General features: G+C 42.8%; 1 protein-coding gene across 1 annotated transcript in view; it reads left to right on the top strand.

Annotated features, from left to right (window-relative positions):
- The window catches only part of FAT4 (FAT atypical cadherin 4), a 145578-nt gene extending 141923 nt beyond the window's left edge, over positions 1-3655 (top strand). The window contains exon 17 of the mRNA XM_068404183.1: positions 1421-3655. Within this exon, the coding sequence (XP_068260284.1) occupies positions 1421-3294 (1874 nt within the window). The 3' untranslated portion in view covers positions 3295-3655. The remainder of the gene's footprint in view (positions 1-1420) is intronic.
- Positions 3656-17174: the final 13519 nt, after the last annotated feature.

Below are 17174 nucleotides of genomic sequence, written 5' to 3'. Positions count from 1 at the left end.
TTTTTCAGATTTAATGAAAGCAATGGGAGTGCAAAATGTCTTACAGGCCTTCCAGAAAACATGATATGTTAATTTCAGTATCTTAATTGCAGGTTTTGGTACATTTTATTTACTCACCTAAAAATATTTTCGTTGCTTTGAAATCTCAGTGTTGAAGTTAAAAACTATGGCCTGTTTCTGAATTCTTATTTGGCAAACTTAAAAGAACCAAGGTGTCTTGGTATCATTTATATAAATGCCATGCATATACCTTCAGAGAAATTACTTAATTACTTTCTTATCTTTAATCTCCATTTCTATGCACAGGTTAGATGTGAAAATCATTAGTTTTAAAAGCTGCATGTATAGAAGTTATGTCAGGAGCTCCAGGCACGACCAGCCTTTACTTAATCTTGTTCTGCTTAAAAGTAGATTTCAGTTCCTACCTAATATGAACCCCAAAAAATTATCAAAAGTTTATGAACAAAATAGTTATTACAATGTTAAGAGGAAATATTTAACAGAAGCAACAAAATGTTCCTTACACCTGAGTCTAAATGGTTCAGCACCGATTGTCAGATACTGAAACAGCTGCGAGTGGGCCATCCTTCTAGTGAAATAAGTGGTTACTTAAATATTACAGTGTTGTGGTTAACATCACAGATATTTGTACATTAATCACAACAGAAGGTAAAAATGTGGGGAAGCACTCATAAGCTCAGTACACATAAGATTCACTCGTGAAAATAAGGAGGCTTCATGTGTGTAACTAATAGTGTGATTTACAGAATCACAGAATCAATCAGGTTGGAAGAGACCTCTGGGATCATCGAGTCCAACCATTGCCCTGACACCACCATGTCAACTAGACCATGGCACTAAGTGCCATGTCCAGTCTTTTCTTAAACACATCCAGAGATGGTGACTCCACCACCTCCCTGGACAGCCCGTTCCAATGTCTAATGACCCTTTATAAGAAGAAATTCTTCCTAATGTCTAACCTGAACCTCCCCTGGCAAAGCTTGAGGCTATGTCCTCTTGTCCTATCGCTAGTTGCCTGGGAGAAGAGGCCGACTCCCACTCCGCTACAACCTCCCTTCAGGTAGTTGTAGACTGCAATAAGGTCACCTCTGAGCCTCCTCTTCTCCAGGCTAAACAACCCCTGCTCCCTCAGTAGCCTTACCTTCAAGCGCTGCTTAAAACCACATCATGAAATAAGGCTGTTACCTCCATTGTGGCATTGGGTTTTCCATTTTGTTGCTTCTATGTTTGTGCTTCCCCTTTCATTTCAGGGGGCAAGAGGCACATCACAGATCTCGTCATCTGCTGATCAAAAGGTTTCTCCATTAGCGTGATATTGATGCTTAGAGTGTCTTTGGCCTCTGTTGACAGTGCATACTCAGTCTTGAGGTCCCCACGTGACTGTTGCTTTTCCTCCTAGGCTTTGATGGCTGCATTTCCTACATCAAGTACGGCGGAGAGAGCCTTCCCTTCGCTGGCAAGCACAGCCTCGCCACTCTGTCCAAAACAGACCCCTCGGTGAAGATCGGCTGCCGCGGCCCCAACGTCTGTGCCAGCAGTCCCTGTTGGGGCGAGCTGATGTGCATCAACCAGTGGTATGCCTACCAGTGCGTCCCGCCGGGCGCCTGTGCCTCCAGCCCTTGCCAAAACGGGGGCAGCTGCGAACCTGGGGTACACGCCGGCTTCACCTGCAGCTGCCCCGAGGCGTACGCAGGACGGACGTGCGAGGCAGTGGTGGCATGCTTGGGGGTCTTGTGCGCCCCGGGCCATGAGTGTAGAGCGGGGATCAACGGTGGCCACATCTGCCTCCCATCCCCACACCCCGCCGAGCTGTCCCTGCCCCTCTGGGCCGTGCCGGCTATCGTGGGCAGCTGCGCGACAGTCCTGGCACTGCTGGTCCTCAGCCTCATCCTCTGCAACCAGTGCCGAGGAAAGAAGTCGAAAGCTCCAAAAGAGGAGAAGAAAACAAAGGAGAAGAAGAAAAAGGGGAGCGAGAACGTGGCGTTTGATGACCCTGACAACATCCCACCCTATGGTGATGACATGACCGTCAGGAAGCAGCCCGAAGGGAACCCGAAACCCGATATCATCGAAAGAGAAAACCCATATCTCATCTATGATGAAACCGACATCCCACACGCCACAGAGACGATCCCCAGTGCCCCGCTGGCTTCCCCCGAGCCCGAGATCGAGCACTACGACATTGACAATGCCAGCAGCATCGCCCCCTCGGACGCCGACATCATCCAGCACTACAAGCAGTTTCGGAGCCACACACCCAAGTTCTCCATCCAGAGACACAGCCCACTGGGCTTCGCGCGGCAGTCCCCCATGCCCCTGGGAGCCAGCAGCTTGACCTACCAGCCTGCCTATGGGCAGGGCTTGAGGACATCATCTCTAAGCCACTCGGCATGCCCTACTCCCAACCCCTTGTCTCGGCACAGCCCCGCGCCCTTCTCCAAATCATCAACTTTCTACAGGCACAGTCCAGCGAGGGAGCTACACCTTGCCATAAGGGAAGGGAGCCCACTGGAGATGCACAACGATGTCTGCCAGCCCGGCATTTTTAATTATGCCACTCGGCTGGGGAGGAGAAGTAAGAGTCCACAGACCATGGCAAGCCACGGTTCCCGACCAGGAAGCCGCCTGAAGCAGCCCATCGGGCAGATCCCTCTGGAGACTGCTCCTCCGGTGGGGCTGTCCATCGAAGAGGTAGAGAGACTGAACACCCCTCGCCCCAGAAACCCCAGCATCTGCAGTGCAGACCATGGCCGGTCCTCTTCTGAGGAGGACTGCAGAAGGCCTCTGTCCCGGACGAGGAACCCGGCCGATGGTATTCCTGCGCCCGAGTCCTCCTCCGACAGCGACTCCCACGAGTCCTTCACCTGCTCGGAGATGGAGTACGACAGGGATAAGCCCATAGCATACACCTCCAGGATGCCCAAGTTATCCCAGGTCAATGAGTCCGATGCGGATGACGAGGACAACTACGGCGCCAGGCTGAAGCCCCGGCGGTACCCTGGCCGCCGAGGCGAGGGGGGGCCCGTGGGGGCACAGACGACCACCACCAGCGCAGGGGAGAGCTCCCTGCCTGCGAAGCTGGGGCAGCAAGCAGGAAGCTTCAACTGGGACAACCTCTTGAACTGGGGCCCGGGCTTTGGGCATTATGTAGATGTTTTCAAAGATTTGGCATCACTTCCTGAAAAAACAGCAGCAGCAGCAGCGAGTGAAGACAGCAAAGGTGGTACAACGAAGCCTGGTTCCAAGGACGGGGAAGCAGAACAGTATGTATAGGCTTTATCTCCTGGTATTGCCGCAGTGCAAAGCCACGGGGACCGGTCAAACCATTATATGGTTCTAGAAAAGCAAAGGTCAGCATTTGAACCCCAGGCCAGTTTGGTTGGAGGAGACTTAAAAAATAATAACCATTATGCTGCTGAAAGAGACTTCAAACGTTTTTAATTTAATTATGCTTGGATGAATTTATTTCTCCTGCATGCATTGTATTTGAAAACAAGATATTTGGCATGCAGCCTTTGAAAAGGGTTTCCTATTTACCATTGTTTGGTTTGTGATTCTTAAATTAATAATGCTTTGTTCTGAAAATGAACTAATTTTTTTTTTTAATTGTGAAGGATGTGCATATTGTCTCCAGCTACTAACATGTTTTACGATGCAAGAGTATTGAGGATTTCATTTTCCTTAAGAAGTGCATGGAAGAAGGATTGATGAATGAAGGAATTACAGTAGTAAGGTGTCTCAGAAAACATAGCTACCATATCCTGCAGTTGCTCACATGTAACTTTATGGATGAAATCAGCTTGAATAATTGCTGGCATCAGTGCTGTAAGTCTTATTCCACACAAGAGGTGCTAGAAGCAGCTCAAGCCAGTCAGCACTTTAGGAGTTTTTTTCTTTTCAGCTTGTTTATTTCTTTGGGTGCTTTTCCTTTCTTTTTTCCCCTCTTTTTTTTTTTTCTTGTTTTGTTTTTTGACAAAGTTGTGTGAGAGCTTCTGAATCTCTATGAAATATTTGGGGATGTTTAACCCTGATCCCTGCCGGCCCACCTCAATGCTTCCAGTGGGAGGGGAGCGATTGGCGTTTGCCAGCCCAGCCCAGTAGCCCGGGTTGCAGCAGCGGCAGCAGAACCATCAACGGGAAAGAGGGAAAAACCCCTCGATTCCCACATCTCTTGGCCTCTCATCTCGGCTGTGCTGCTACTGCAAGTCTGTGCTTCTCCCCAGATTTCATTTTCCCATCTGTGCTATGGCAAGGTAGGAATAACACTCACCTACCTTACAGGGGTCTTGTGAGGACTAATTAGTTAACTCATCTGAAGTGCTTAGACATTATAAAGCACTATAATAAGTATTATCTTAATTATTATTAAAGCACTGCCTAGCCTTTGTGACCTTGGAGTGGCATTTTCTGCATTATATGATTTTCTATGATGGAAACTTTGAAGAATTATTTATTGTATAGAAAATTACTGCACTCTAGCATTTTGGAGCGGATATGAGGGAAAACTACTTGTAGATTCATTAATGTAGCTTACTGTTTGTCCCAAATTCCCTAAAGTTTTAGGTGAAGTAGAACCTCACAAAGTCCTTACATCTTCATGCAGATCTGATGAACCTATTGTACTGTGTAAAAACTTCGAATTTTTTTTTTTTTACCTAAGCTGTGTTTTTATATCAATATTTTCCTATGCTGAATAGTTTTCTTACTTTCAGGGAAGGTAAGAAAAATACTTTTTTTACATTTGTTACTTATGTAACATCCATATTTTTCACATTTTGATAAAATTGTAACATACTGTATGCTTTCTACCTGTAAATGCCAATAATAGAATTAAAATATTTATTTAAAATCTTTAGAGTGTGTTATTGGAAACCTTTCCTCTTTTCCCTCTCTCTAATTTTCACTCCTTGATCTTCAGTTTTATTAGCTTTTTATTCAGAGAATGGGCTTTCAGAAGCAAGTTGATGTAAAATACACATTCAGAGTTCATTTGCAGCGAAGGCAGCATTAGCATCACTGTGGAAATTAAATTAATGTCTCCGTAGAGGGGCAGCACAAGCCCACTTCACTTCTTGAAGTCGTACTGAGTCCAGTGTGGTTGTCCCTTGCAAAGGGATGAATTTCACCCAGGGTAAGAGAAGAGTTCAGCATATCCCTCTTGTATTTCATGAGTGACCTTGGTACAACTGAAAAACAGCAGGCTTCACCTGTCTCGGGAAGATGGAGAAGAGATGGTGTTGTGACATTGTTGAGCCTAAGATAATGTCAAAAAGTACCAAATCTACTTTCAGATTTCTAAGAACATCATAAAACTGTATTTTAGTCCATAGGGGTTTGTTAGTAGCAACTGGTTTTACATTTGTTAACCAAGACTTTCACCTCAGCTCAAAGCTGAAGCTTTCCAGTACATAGATAGTTAGGAATGTGAGAACAAGAGCTTTCTTTATTAAAGCAGCAGTTGATCAATAAATAACTGCATTCTTGTGTATTTACAAGAGAATAAATCAAACTTAGACAACTTGCTGGAGAATGCAAAGAGTGAAAAAGTTAAGACTGCAGGCAAGAGGTGAGTTCTGAGGTTACACTTTGAATTAGTGGTATTTTGTTTAAAGAACTTAGAAAAAGAATAACAATTCAAGGGTTTTTATCTGTTACTCTTTTTTTTTTTTTTAGAGTTTTTTGGTCAGCTTGTCTTGGAACTGGCAATGAGGAGCCAACTCTTTTTGGCTAAAAATGCCGCCAACTTGCCCCACAATAGTGAAAAGATAACAGGCCAGAGTAGTCCACATTTGTATATAAGTAGTTTCATCTGAAATAACAAGAGATCCACAAATTATTTCGGAGTTTGAGAAGCTGCTGTAATTAAACATCTGTTAAAAAGCTGTATGTTTAGTTTGAATATTATCCTTTAATATAAACTGTACCACATCCAAGCAGTGATTTTAATAACACATGAAAACTTTAACAAATGAAATCTTTTAAATGTAACACCAAACATATTGAGAACTGCATTATGCCAGTTAAGCATTCTAAGATTATCAGAAAGTTTTGTTAAAGGAAAATAATATGCGATGTGGACTTACACAAAATTTGTGTCATAACTTTAATGCAGTTTACAGTTTATGTTGTAGTGCATTCCTCTAAATTTTGACACTTTCTATGATAGACAAACTATTTTACTGATTTCCTTGTTTCTCTGTTTCTGAAGAGCATAGAGGTGTTTTAGACACGAAAACATATGATCCATTTCTGCCTTTTTTTTATAAATTCTTTCATGATGAGGATCAGAAAAGGGCTCCAAGTGAATCATGTGAAATAATCATCCAACGTTATTAGAGTCGTGAGGAGTGAGCTGCATAATTCCCTGGGTTCATCGTCGGAACTGCACAGTCCTGTTTCAAAATCTGGGACGTATTATACGTCACAAATATCTGGAAAGGAAAACAGTCTGCACTGCTCACTTCAGTGCACAGAAGCCTCCAAACACATCTCATGTCAGCAATGTGACTTAGTGACCGATCTTTCTGCTAGCAGCTTGCAGAGAGACACTCCTGTTTCTGTCCCGTGGGATGAGGGAGGGAACTGTGCCACTGTCCACCTTCTGGAGGGCTACAGCTGAACTGTCATTGCTGTCTCAGATGGGGATGTTTTCTGCTGTTGACTAATCAGACAAAAATGGACAGGGATATGACAGATTTACTCGGCATTCTCTTGTATACCTATGAAAACAGAGTTTTGAAATATTGTAATTTCTGGTAGAGGGATAAATTGTTTAAAGAAGTGAAATCTAGATTTGTCTGATTCAAGACCTTCCAATATTTTTCATCACAGTTATATAATTTAAAAAGCATAAAATTAATAGAAAGACACACTACATTAAAAAGTAACGTAAAGTCCCACATTCTGGTGAAAACCTCCCTCATCAGCAAGCAGACTATGAGTCTACGCTGCAGTGTCAAAGAGTATCGGTTAGCAGTTCAAAACCCAGCTGGAGCCATGTTACTTCAGTCTGGAAATGAGAAGGCTTGGGGTGGGAAGGGGGTGTGGGATCTCACTGGTGCCTTCAAAAACAGAAGATGGAGCCGGACACTCCTCAGAGGTGCACGGCAAAAGGACTAGAGCTGCCAGCAGTCATAAGGTAAATTCCTGTTGGATATGATGGAAACTATTCTGGCAATGGGAGCGGTTAGGTGCTGGAAGAGATTGCCCAGCAGTGTTGTGGCATCCCTGTCCCTGGAAATATTCAAAACTTGCTTGGATAACATACCGTTGAACCTCATCTAACTTCATAGCTGGCCTTGCTTTCAGTGGATCACAGTGATCTCTCCCAACCTGAACAATCCTGTGCTTCCAGGTATGTCCAACACCCTCCATTTCCCCTTCCTGTTGTTATAGAAAGAAATGGGTGAAACATGCTGGCCTGGGACAGCACTCCTCTGGCACTGATACATTTGAAGATCTTCCCATCAGAGTCACAAATGAGAAATACAAAGAGCACCTTGAGCTGATATCAGCAAATTAATCTAGCTTCACTACAGGAATTTACTGTATTTCATTTATTTCTTCTGTGTAACACTGATCGTATTTAATTTTTGCCAGCCAGCTCCTACAGGTGATATCTGAAGTGCCCCTGAGATGATGTATTGTGTGCTTTTACTGAGCACCTCCTGTGCCATTTTGAGAATACTGTCTTTTTTACTGTATTTAGGTTATATTTCTGAAGCATAAAATTCAAATGGTAATATTATCCTTCAGTGTAAGTATTTAATTTTTAAATGTTGCCATGTAAAGAGCACTTTCTTAACTGAAATCCGTAAGAGACTCCTAATTAATGTTTTCTGTTCTGAATCTTCTGTTGAAATTTGGGAAGGAGAGTGAGAAGGAAAAGGTGATTAAGAAAACAGGTTGCTATTTTTTGAAGTAGGACTGAGGGAAGAAGAAAATTAAAAAGTTTGATCTCTCTGCTTTCTCATGCTAGTGTTTTGCTGTTCACTCTTTTATCCTTTTCCACGTCCGTCTATGTATTCATTCGAGAATCTTTCCTCTGCTCTGTGAAGTCAGCGCTTTGTTCATCCCAATGTGCTCACTTTGGTTTTCTATAAATAGCACTTAACGAGGATGACTGACAGCATGGGTTCAGGTTGTCAGTGAGCATCACAGCCTGTCTTTTTTTAAAATTTGGATATTTGCACTCAACTGGCCTTTCCTATTTTGTATGAACCTTGCCTTTCATTCAGCCAAGCCTTTACAAAAGCTTTTTCCAGCAAACAAATCCAGTGGATTCTTAGTCATTTTTACAGCCTTTTCTTTTTTTCCAGTGACTTCCAGATTTCATCATCCTTCTGTACTGAGATGATCAGCAGCGGATAACGTGTTTCTAAGTTGGATTTTGTGTTTAAAAGTACCTTTATCTCTGGCATTCACAAAGTAAATTCACAACAGAATCACTCTTCAATTTTATGGCCACATGTACTTCATTTAGGAGCACGTACAAAAAATAAATAAAAAAAATACATTGTAATAGTAGCAGGCGAATTTCTCAACAACTTCTAAATGTAAGGGGAAGAGTCTACAAAAGCAGTGCCAGAAAGTTTGGCAACCTGCTAAAACAAAACCACAGGGCATTTCAGTTGATTGCATTCTCCATTGGGAAGAAAAGTACTGACAAGCGTGTCTACCGCTAACGATGAAAACTGCTTGATGTTTAACCAGCTAACGATGAGACGCCCTCAGTAGAGACTGCGTAGAAGCCATCTTGTGTGTGGTGCCTGTCAGACCTGGCCACCTTGCAGGCCTCAGCTGGGATCCGCTTCTGACAGCACCCAAGGCCAGAAGCTCTTATAGTGTGCTCTGAGTTTTTCAAGAGCCTTAGCTGAGGGCAAGTTCAAAAGTGATACTATCTTTTGCCTCAGACCAAAGCAAAGGGCTGGTTTCCAGGGACTGCTCTGAAGTAATTCCACATGAATGACCAAAATCTGTTCTTCTAATTTGCCATTTACTGGTGGGGAAGAAAAAGGCTCTCAATCTGTGGTTCCAAGGAAGTATTTCGTTTTAGGGGATGGATGCAATTTTCAGAAGTTTCCACCAACTTGGCTCGAGCTCCTCAAGCCCTTTTTCAGCTAAGGACTCGCAAAGGGCTGGTTATGGGAAGACCCTGCACGGCGCCTTATGCCAGTCAAACAGTGGCATGCTCTGCCTGTTCTTTGTGGTTGTTACAGATCATACTGTGGCTGCTTGCAGCTCTACATCATCCCATATCTTACGCAATCTTCCTGCTTCTCTGCTTTCAGCATGGGGCAAAACGAGGATCCAGGAAAGTGTTGCTTTCCCCCCTCCCTTACGACTGGAAAGCACAACTAGCAATAGATGGAAAATGAGTAGATATGGCTCCTCCTAACCACCGGTGAACACGAATGCTAAAGTAAATACATTTAACTTTAAATCCTTTTAGAGGGAGCATTTTCAGGGAGTCATCAGTGTCAGCTAGAAGAAAACTAAGATGAAAGCCATTGGAAAGTTTATTTCAGTCAGGACAAATCAACAGCATTCCAATTAAAAGCTGAAACCATTACAGTCTTTCTAGATTTCTGCCTGAGCCCCAAGGACAATGTGTGATATTTCAGATAACTCACACAGTTGTTTTGTCAACTATTGTGTTAAAATTGTCAAGAGAAGAAATTGAGATAGCTTGGGGTGGAAATCATAAAGCAGTAGCCACTGAAGATCAGAAACTTCAGGGTGAAAAGATGTGCCAGACTGAAAAGCCAGGAACAAAAGAGGAGATCAAGGGAGCAGCAGCAGAACACAGAAGGCCGTGATGGAATGAAAATTTTATATATTTTTTCCCAAAGACCTCCCCCCTCATTGAACACCCTCATTGCCACAATCAGCACACACAAGGGAACAGTTCAGGTGTGTGTGATCAGCAACTACTGTGTAGCCTGAAAAAAATATGTCAACAGAAACTGTCTTTACAAAGGGAGGGTAGTTTTATGCACACATGCGTAAGTTGATGCGTGCACATAGCAACATATGTATGTAGAAATTCATGAACATGCTTTCCATATGGCAATTAATACCTTGCAAATTCCCTGGCAAGACTCTGTGATGGGAAAACAGATTAGCGACTCCCTCCCTCCAGTAATAAAAAAACAAGCCACCGGTACATTCTCTTAAAATACTGTGACTCTTTGTGCAGCCCGTCAGACAAAGAATAGGGAAAATAAACAGGTCCCGGTCTTCCCATTTGTTGTTTTATTTCCCCTGAGTCTTTTAAAAGCCAGAGTCTGATTTAGTAATTAGTGTTTGTTCTTGCATATCTTGTGCAATTAGCTAAAACAGCAAATTAGGGAATAAGAAATAAACATTAATATAAAAACCAAACATTAATATAAAAGAACATAGACCGGATGAGGAATGGATATTGTTGAGTCATTCAAAAAGCATACTTTGGTGTAATGATCTAGAATACTTCAAATCTGGATGGTAATTTCCTTTTAAAATACAACTCCCTCTTAATAATGTAAGTCTTTATTAAAACAGTTTGTTAAACCTTGGCAAAGTCACTACGTGACAGCATCGTTTTATAAGAATTCCTTGTAGTTTGTAGAAAGCTAAGTGAGAACTAGAATAGTTTGTCTCTCTTAAAACAACTGCTGGTAAGCATATTAAAAAGCAAAAGGAACAAATTTTTACAGTTTTTTTACACCTGTAGAATTCATTGCAATCATCAAAACAGGCTGGACTTTGTAGAGCCGCAGAACACCATGTGGGAGAGAACACCATTTTTGTAATGACATAGAGATAAGACTGATGACCCCTCCTTGCTTTGTAGAAGGGGGTGACGATTGACAAGACACATTATTAGGAAGAAAGTTACTACACATTAGTGCCAGAAGCAAGACACTGGTTTTGAGAAAGAGTGGTGAGCTCTGATACAGAAAACCTGCCCTCAGCCTCAGAACATTTGGACCAGGTTCGGGTCCCAAATGCAGCTATTGCTTGCGATATTGCTAGGACAGCATTGATAAATGCCTGTGAATTTCTGCCTAAATATTTATTTACAAGGGAGAAAATGCTTTTGCAATGGGATGTTGATTGGTATTTCAGTCTGAACCCATTACTGTCACCAAGAAAAAAGATAGGCAAAAGCTTGTCATCTTCTCAGCGTTCCTGTCACCTTTCTTGTGGTCCATTTTCTCCTTCAAAAGTGTTTTGGGCAGACCAGGTGAGCAAATAATACTTTGGGAGGGCAGGAAAGAAGCATGTTTTCTAATGATGGCTGCAGAAGCAATGAAAATCAATACAAGTATTCCTTTTCTTTAGGAAACTCAACTTGAATGTTTTCTGAAGGCAGTGAAGGAAGCTATGAGGACAGTCAAAGATGGTTCTTGGCTCTTGCCTCTTGTGCCAGAACTGCACAACCTGAGAACATGTTCCCCTTCCCAGAGCCAAGACCGTGTCAGGACACATAACCATTCCTCCAGTTGTGTACTCATTTTCCAGTGTGTGGGCTGCAAAGGGGTCACTGTGCCTGCTGGTTAGGTACTGACCCATCTGACCCATCACACAAGCAGAGGAGTGCCCTGGCAGCCTTGGCACTGCTACACCAACAGGTACTGTTTCAGAGCTACCATTGTATGGTTTCATCTGACTGCTGTTCCATTTTTGAATTAGAATGTATATAAGCAATGTAGACTGGAAACTAGATTTTTAATCAAAGCTGAAAGCACTTAAAGGTACCAGCATGTAAGAATGCAATCCTTTAAAAACCAAAAATTAGTGTACCTAATCTACAGGAGCACCCCAACGTTTCAGCAACTGTATTATGAAATCGCATAAAACTCTGGCTTCCCAGAAATGCCCCAGGAAAGCCAAATGACCAGATTATTTTATCCGTATCAAATATACTAACAGCACCACCCAATCACTCAAAGCACAGCAAGTAGAAAACAGATCCTGATGGAACAAAGAGGTCCCAAAGGACGAAAATTGTTCCCTACTTCTCCTGAGGGAGGTCATTCCTGGTAAGTGCCAGTGATGCTCAAAACTTGGAGCCTCAGTTTTGTTAGGAAATCACATTTCAGCTAGGGCAAATCATGGACTCCAAGTGTCATTTGGGGCTTTTCTAACCCTGTTATGTTTATGGTTTTGATCGTTTTTTCTTTCCAAAGTAGTTTGCAGCTCAAGTCATGTGAAAGAGGTAAGAAATATTCTCATTCCTTCAACATAACTGATTTTTGTAATTGGAGGTTTTAACTGCAGTAAGGAGTAGTTTATTATGAGGGAGATTATATTAAACTGTATGCACTTTGACTTCTTTTCCTAGTGTTAGCAGAGATTCTGATGTTTGCTGTTCTGTTACCCCATTTGGTTTTCTCAAGATTAGTTTTGTTCACCTGTTCTTAGCATTAAAACCTACAGCAGTTCTTTTATTAAGCTAACGCTGCGGATAGCAAAGGATGTGAAAGCTTTCAATACTGCTCAGCAGTTTGCGGTGAAGGGGGCCCTCCTTTTTCATTGATTTGAGTACGCTTGCTGAATAATTGCATCTGACAAGGCTCTGAAGCTTTGTCAAAGTTTCCTTCGCCTTCTGATTTTGGTTGCTTCTGTTTTGACTTTAAGATGTCCCTGGATGTTTGTCACGGGAAATGAACTTGGCTGTTTGTTTTGTTTTAAGTGACATTCAATACCCTGAAGAAAGAAGTGGAGTATGACAAGTCTGTAATTGTGTCAATTTTTCTTTTTCCATCCATGAAATAGCTAGACATGTACATATCTAACTGTTCTGCTCGTGCAGTACATTATGTCCTGGATTTTTAATGGGACTTCTCTGTAGCTAGTTTAGGAGTCTAGGATTGGAGAGTTTTTTTACACTTACAAATGAACTTTATGACTTTTGTAGAGCACTGAGAGTTTTTAATCTGGCAAATGTCAGTGACAAGAGTAAAGCTGTGGTATAACAACTAAGAGAACGTTCTCCAATTTGTCTCATCAACATTTCTCTGCCCTTTGGCAGGAGACACTGTCACTTCGTGAAAAGCAAAGCTGCAGAGTCTATGGTGCCTGAAAAAACAAGGTAATAAGGAAAACCATAGAGTTCATACACAGCAAGCAACAGGTTATGAAGCTAAAATCTGCCCTTAATAAATGTTTTTAATAAGATCAAATAGTGCAGATTCCTGGGTTTAGGCTCCTGTATTTCAGAATTAACACAGTACAGGTTCGGTTGTACTTTTAAAGGAGGGAATCAGAAAAGGCTTCATGTGGCCACAGGTGGGCTCACAAGTAAGCAGAGAAACAGCACACCAGGGGAAATCTGCATTTCGAACTCCTGCACCGACACACATTGGAATTGCTGGTTTGGACAAGATGCTCCAGCTCCTTAAAAAGGCACCTGATTTACAAACATTAGTGGTCCGTAAATGCTATCATTTCTCACCGAGTGGCAAGGGGGTTATATGGATGGAGAACTTGTTTTGGTTCTACACTGCTGCGTGTCTGTTGACTACCACGGCATGACAGTATCCCTGAAGGGTTAAAAAAAACAGATTTGAAGCAAACAAGGCTGCCATCTGTGAACCTCTTTTACCACCTAAAAAAGATTTTGCTCCTCTAATAATAATTAGTTATTAGACTTTTTACATCTTTTACTTAAAAATATAATATGTAAGACATCAAGGGATGAGGCAAGCAATGTCTTAAGCAAAAAGAGGCTCAGCTCTGGGTCCAATGTCCAGCTCGAGTGGTATTTGCTGTCTAATAACACTTCCATAGCTCCACTGAATTGCCTCCTTAGTTGTGTAAGTATAAGGAAGAGATTAATCCTCCCACCAGCCCCCATCCCTGCTCTGTATTTTATACACCTACAGCTGTAGGACATCTGCTGAGACAGAAGATTCTACATAAATAAGATGTTAATGTAAAAAATGTTATTTACATTACCTAAAATGAGAACTGTTAGGGAAATGTCCAAGGGGCTGTGTATCTTTCCTGTGACGGCTGGATGGAGGTTCCTAAACAAAAAGCAGCAGGCAACGTAATGTTTTCAAGGGGTCCTTTACATTTTTGTAAACTCTAAGGGTTCTGTGGAAAAAAAATCTTTTAAGGTTCCTTTTCCACAGATCTTTATGGTCTTAATTGCTCTATTGTACTTTCCTTTCTTCTTGTTCTAGTGGGTTCCTACCCCTACTTAATGAGGCTTAAAAAATGATTGGGAGGGTCACACATGACTTCCAGATGACCCTCCATACCAGACAAAACCCACATGGACGAGAGAACTCCTTGTCCACTTTTGAAAGGGTTCAGCTTCCAGCGTGAGGCTTTTCTTTTGCTTTTCTTTCTTCTAGACCCAATTTGATGCCAAAATAGTCAACCATCACACAGATCTGTTTTTTTGTTGAATCTTTTTACTTGATCCCAGGTAGAGTCTTGTTATGATCAGCACCGTGCTGTATATCCTGGGATTCGAGCCATACAACCCCATTTTCAGAAGACGCAGGTTACCCCAACAACAATTTTAACAAGCTTATGCAGATCCCCACCGCCAGCAAAAGGATCTCAGGCAATTTCCTAGCTACGGGATCATTAAAGGCAACAGCTCCTGAGTTTTCACAGCCAGCACTGACTTGCGAGGGTGTGAAAGGCAAGCAGCTCTGTATTGCCACGGCAGCACAAAAGAGGCTGTACTGCTCTTTTGCTGCAGAAAACCATACCAAAGTGACCTCGGTTTACGGGGTCCCTTTTTCTTGATTATACTGATCTCACATCTAGACACGGGTGACACGCAAGGAGTTGCCTATTGATTATAATCATAGAATCATAGAATCATTTTGGTTGGAAAACCCACACTTTTGCTACAGAGAAAGCAGTCTCTAAGTTTGCCAGACTTCAGCGCTCATACGGCAAGCGCAGTCAGCAGGGAAAAACATGCCATGTCAGCAGTATAATATGAACAAATAAACCCATCAAATTATTTGTGGTTGGATGTTTGTTTCATGACTCTTTTGTCACTCAGCCGCCCTTCTCTTCATCATGCTTTTTTCTTTCCTGCTAAACCGCTTCGACAAATTTTCCACTCTATACGTCACCGAAGATTGCTGCCCTGGGAGAGGCTGTGGTAGGACGCATTCCTTCCTCTTGATCCCTGATTTCTGACATTCGTAGTGAGGGAACAGCCCTTCAGAGAACGACTGGGTGCTCCTGGGGTTCAGGGATCACCTCAATGCTCCCTGGCATCTCTTCTGCTGGGGATGTGAACGAGGGCTCCGTACCTACTTGCTCACCACAGAATTAAAGCAAAATAAAAAGATAAGCACAAGCAAAGCTGTGAGGTCTCCTGCTGATGGGGAAAGATCTGAGGGTCTGGTGAGACCACACCATGTTGCGAGGATGTTCTGTTGCTCATATAAAGTCTGACCATTTCCAAATTATCTTGATCCCAAATGTTTAGATCTTTAAACTTCCATGAGGCATTCAGGTGTTTTAGGTTATTCTTGACAGTTCGAGTCCAGCCGCCAGTTATCTAGAGCCTCTGTGATGCTTTTGAGACAATGCAGGACTTTTTATCACAACCCACTTGGAGCCGATTTACACGACCACATCTCTGTTTCCCAGCTGGCCTCCCAGAAGCTAATCAAGCAGAAAAGAACCAAACCTGGCTTCTCGTATGACCTTGGGTGTTCAGTGCAGCTCGCAGACTGGAACCATCAGGGCTCCTTGTAACCATCAGCACCCAGACCAGGACTGCCCGGAGCCATATCCAATCTCAAAGCAGTGTAAGGGGCAGCAGATTGGTGAAAAGAGGCAGGCTTTATTAGTGTGAGAGCCACAGCACAGCAGGGACTTTGCTGCTGGATGTAACCCCAGTGACCAGAGTGGAACAAGGAGAGAAATAAAAGTGAGGTGCGGCTACTGTATGGTAAGGCAGTAAAACTACCTGATGGTCACAGAGGTGCACACACACACAGACTCCACAGGGATCTTGTTCAGTACAAGATCCCAACATGATGTTCTTGCTCTGAATGTTTCCTGCCATTGGTTTGACGCCCGGGCTACGGGTTGCTGCGGGCTACTTCCCTCCTGCCTTGGCAGTGGCTAAGGGCATTACTTTTACAGGCTCATTTGGTCCTACAATAAAGAGTGAGCCTGCCAGGTAAATGGCAGAAAGCTCATGAGCTCTAAAAGTGGTTTCTCATCAGCTTTGGATCTGATAGCAGGTGACCCATGCTTCGGACACGTTTGTCTTTAAAATCCTATAAACAGCAAATTAATTGCTCAGCAGTGTTCTTAGAGTCATTACGTATTTTAGTATTTGTTATTTACTCACTGTGCACCGTTACAAGAGATCTACTATCCTGAAATCTAAGCGCGCAGCATTAAATTGTGTCACTTTGGAAGGACCTCCAGCATTGGCCTCCTTTCCTTGCAATGAGTGACAGGAAACAAACTGCTTATCTTCAGAGGCTTTAAGGAACGTGTGTTTATGGTAGTTGCTGATCCTAGTTTTAATGTTTCCACCAGGCCTGTGCTGAAAGACACACCATGTTTAGCAAATGTCTCTTTTGGACTCTCAGTCTTGCAGAATGGGCTAATGAATTTCTTTGTGTACTGCTTTTCATTTGGTGCTATTTCCCCAGCAGCTGTTATAAAAAGAGCTCTGTCAAATGCTGCACTCAGGGTTTGTATGCGTAAGAAAACAGGCATGTGCAACAGGCACAGAGGAGAACTTTTATTTTGTTTTAAAAAAAAAATCAGTTGCCATTGCTTTTTACCTTTATGAAATTCTGATTATTCCACAAACCAGTCTCTTCGGTCCCAGCTGTACCTAGGTCTACCTCTCTGGGATGTGGTGCAGTGTCTGGGGGTCCAGCAGTATGCAGCTCTTGGCAGTGTGCTGCAGCTCTAACACACATCGCGCACCCAGGCTCCTGGGCACAGAAATCAGAGATGTGTGCACAGGACAGTGTTTAGGTGCTGAGGGCCCTCCTTAGGATAAGAGCATCCACAAAGATTCATAGGCTGAAATGGAAACACACGAGAAGTGATACTGGGTTAAGGGGTAGGATGCAGCTCAAAACATCGAAACTTTCCTTTCTTCAAGTTATGCACAAAAATACTGCAGTAGCTTTCATTAATGTATGTGATGAGTTAGG

This window comes from Nyctibius grandis, chromosome 6 (assembly GCF_013368605.1).
Source record: "Nyctibius grandis isolate bNycGra1 chromosome 6, bNycGra1.pri, whole genome shotgun sequence".
NCBI lineage: Eukaryota > Metazoa > Chordata > Aves > Nyctibiiformes > Nyctibiidae > Nyctibius > Nyctibius grandis.
The sequence above is the reverse complement of the archived record's forward strand: the minus strand, read 5'-3'. Positions and strand labels throughout refer to the sequence as shown.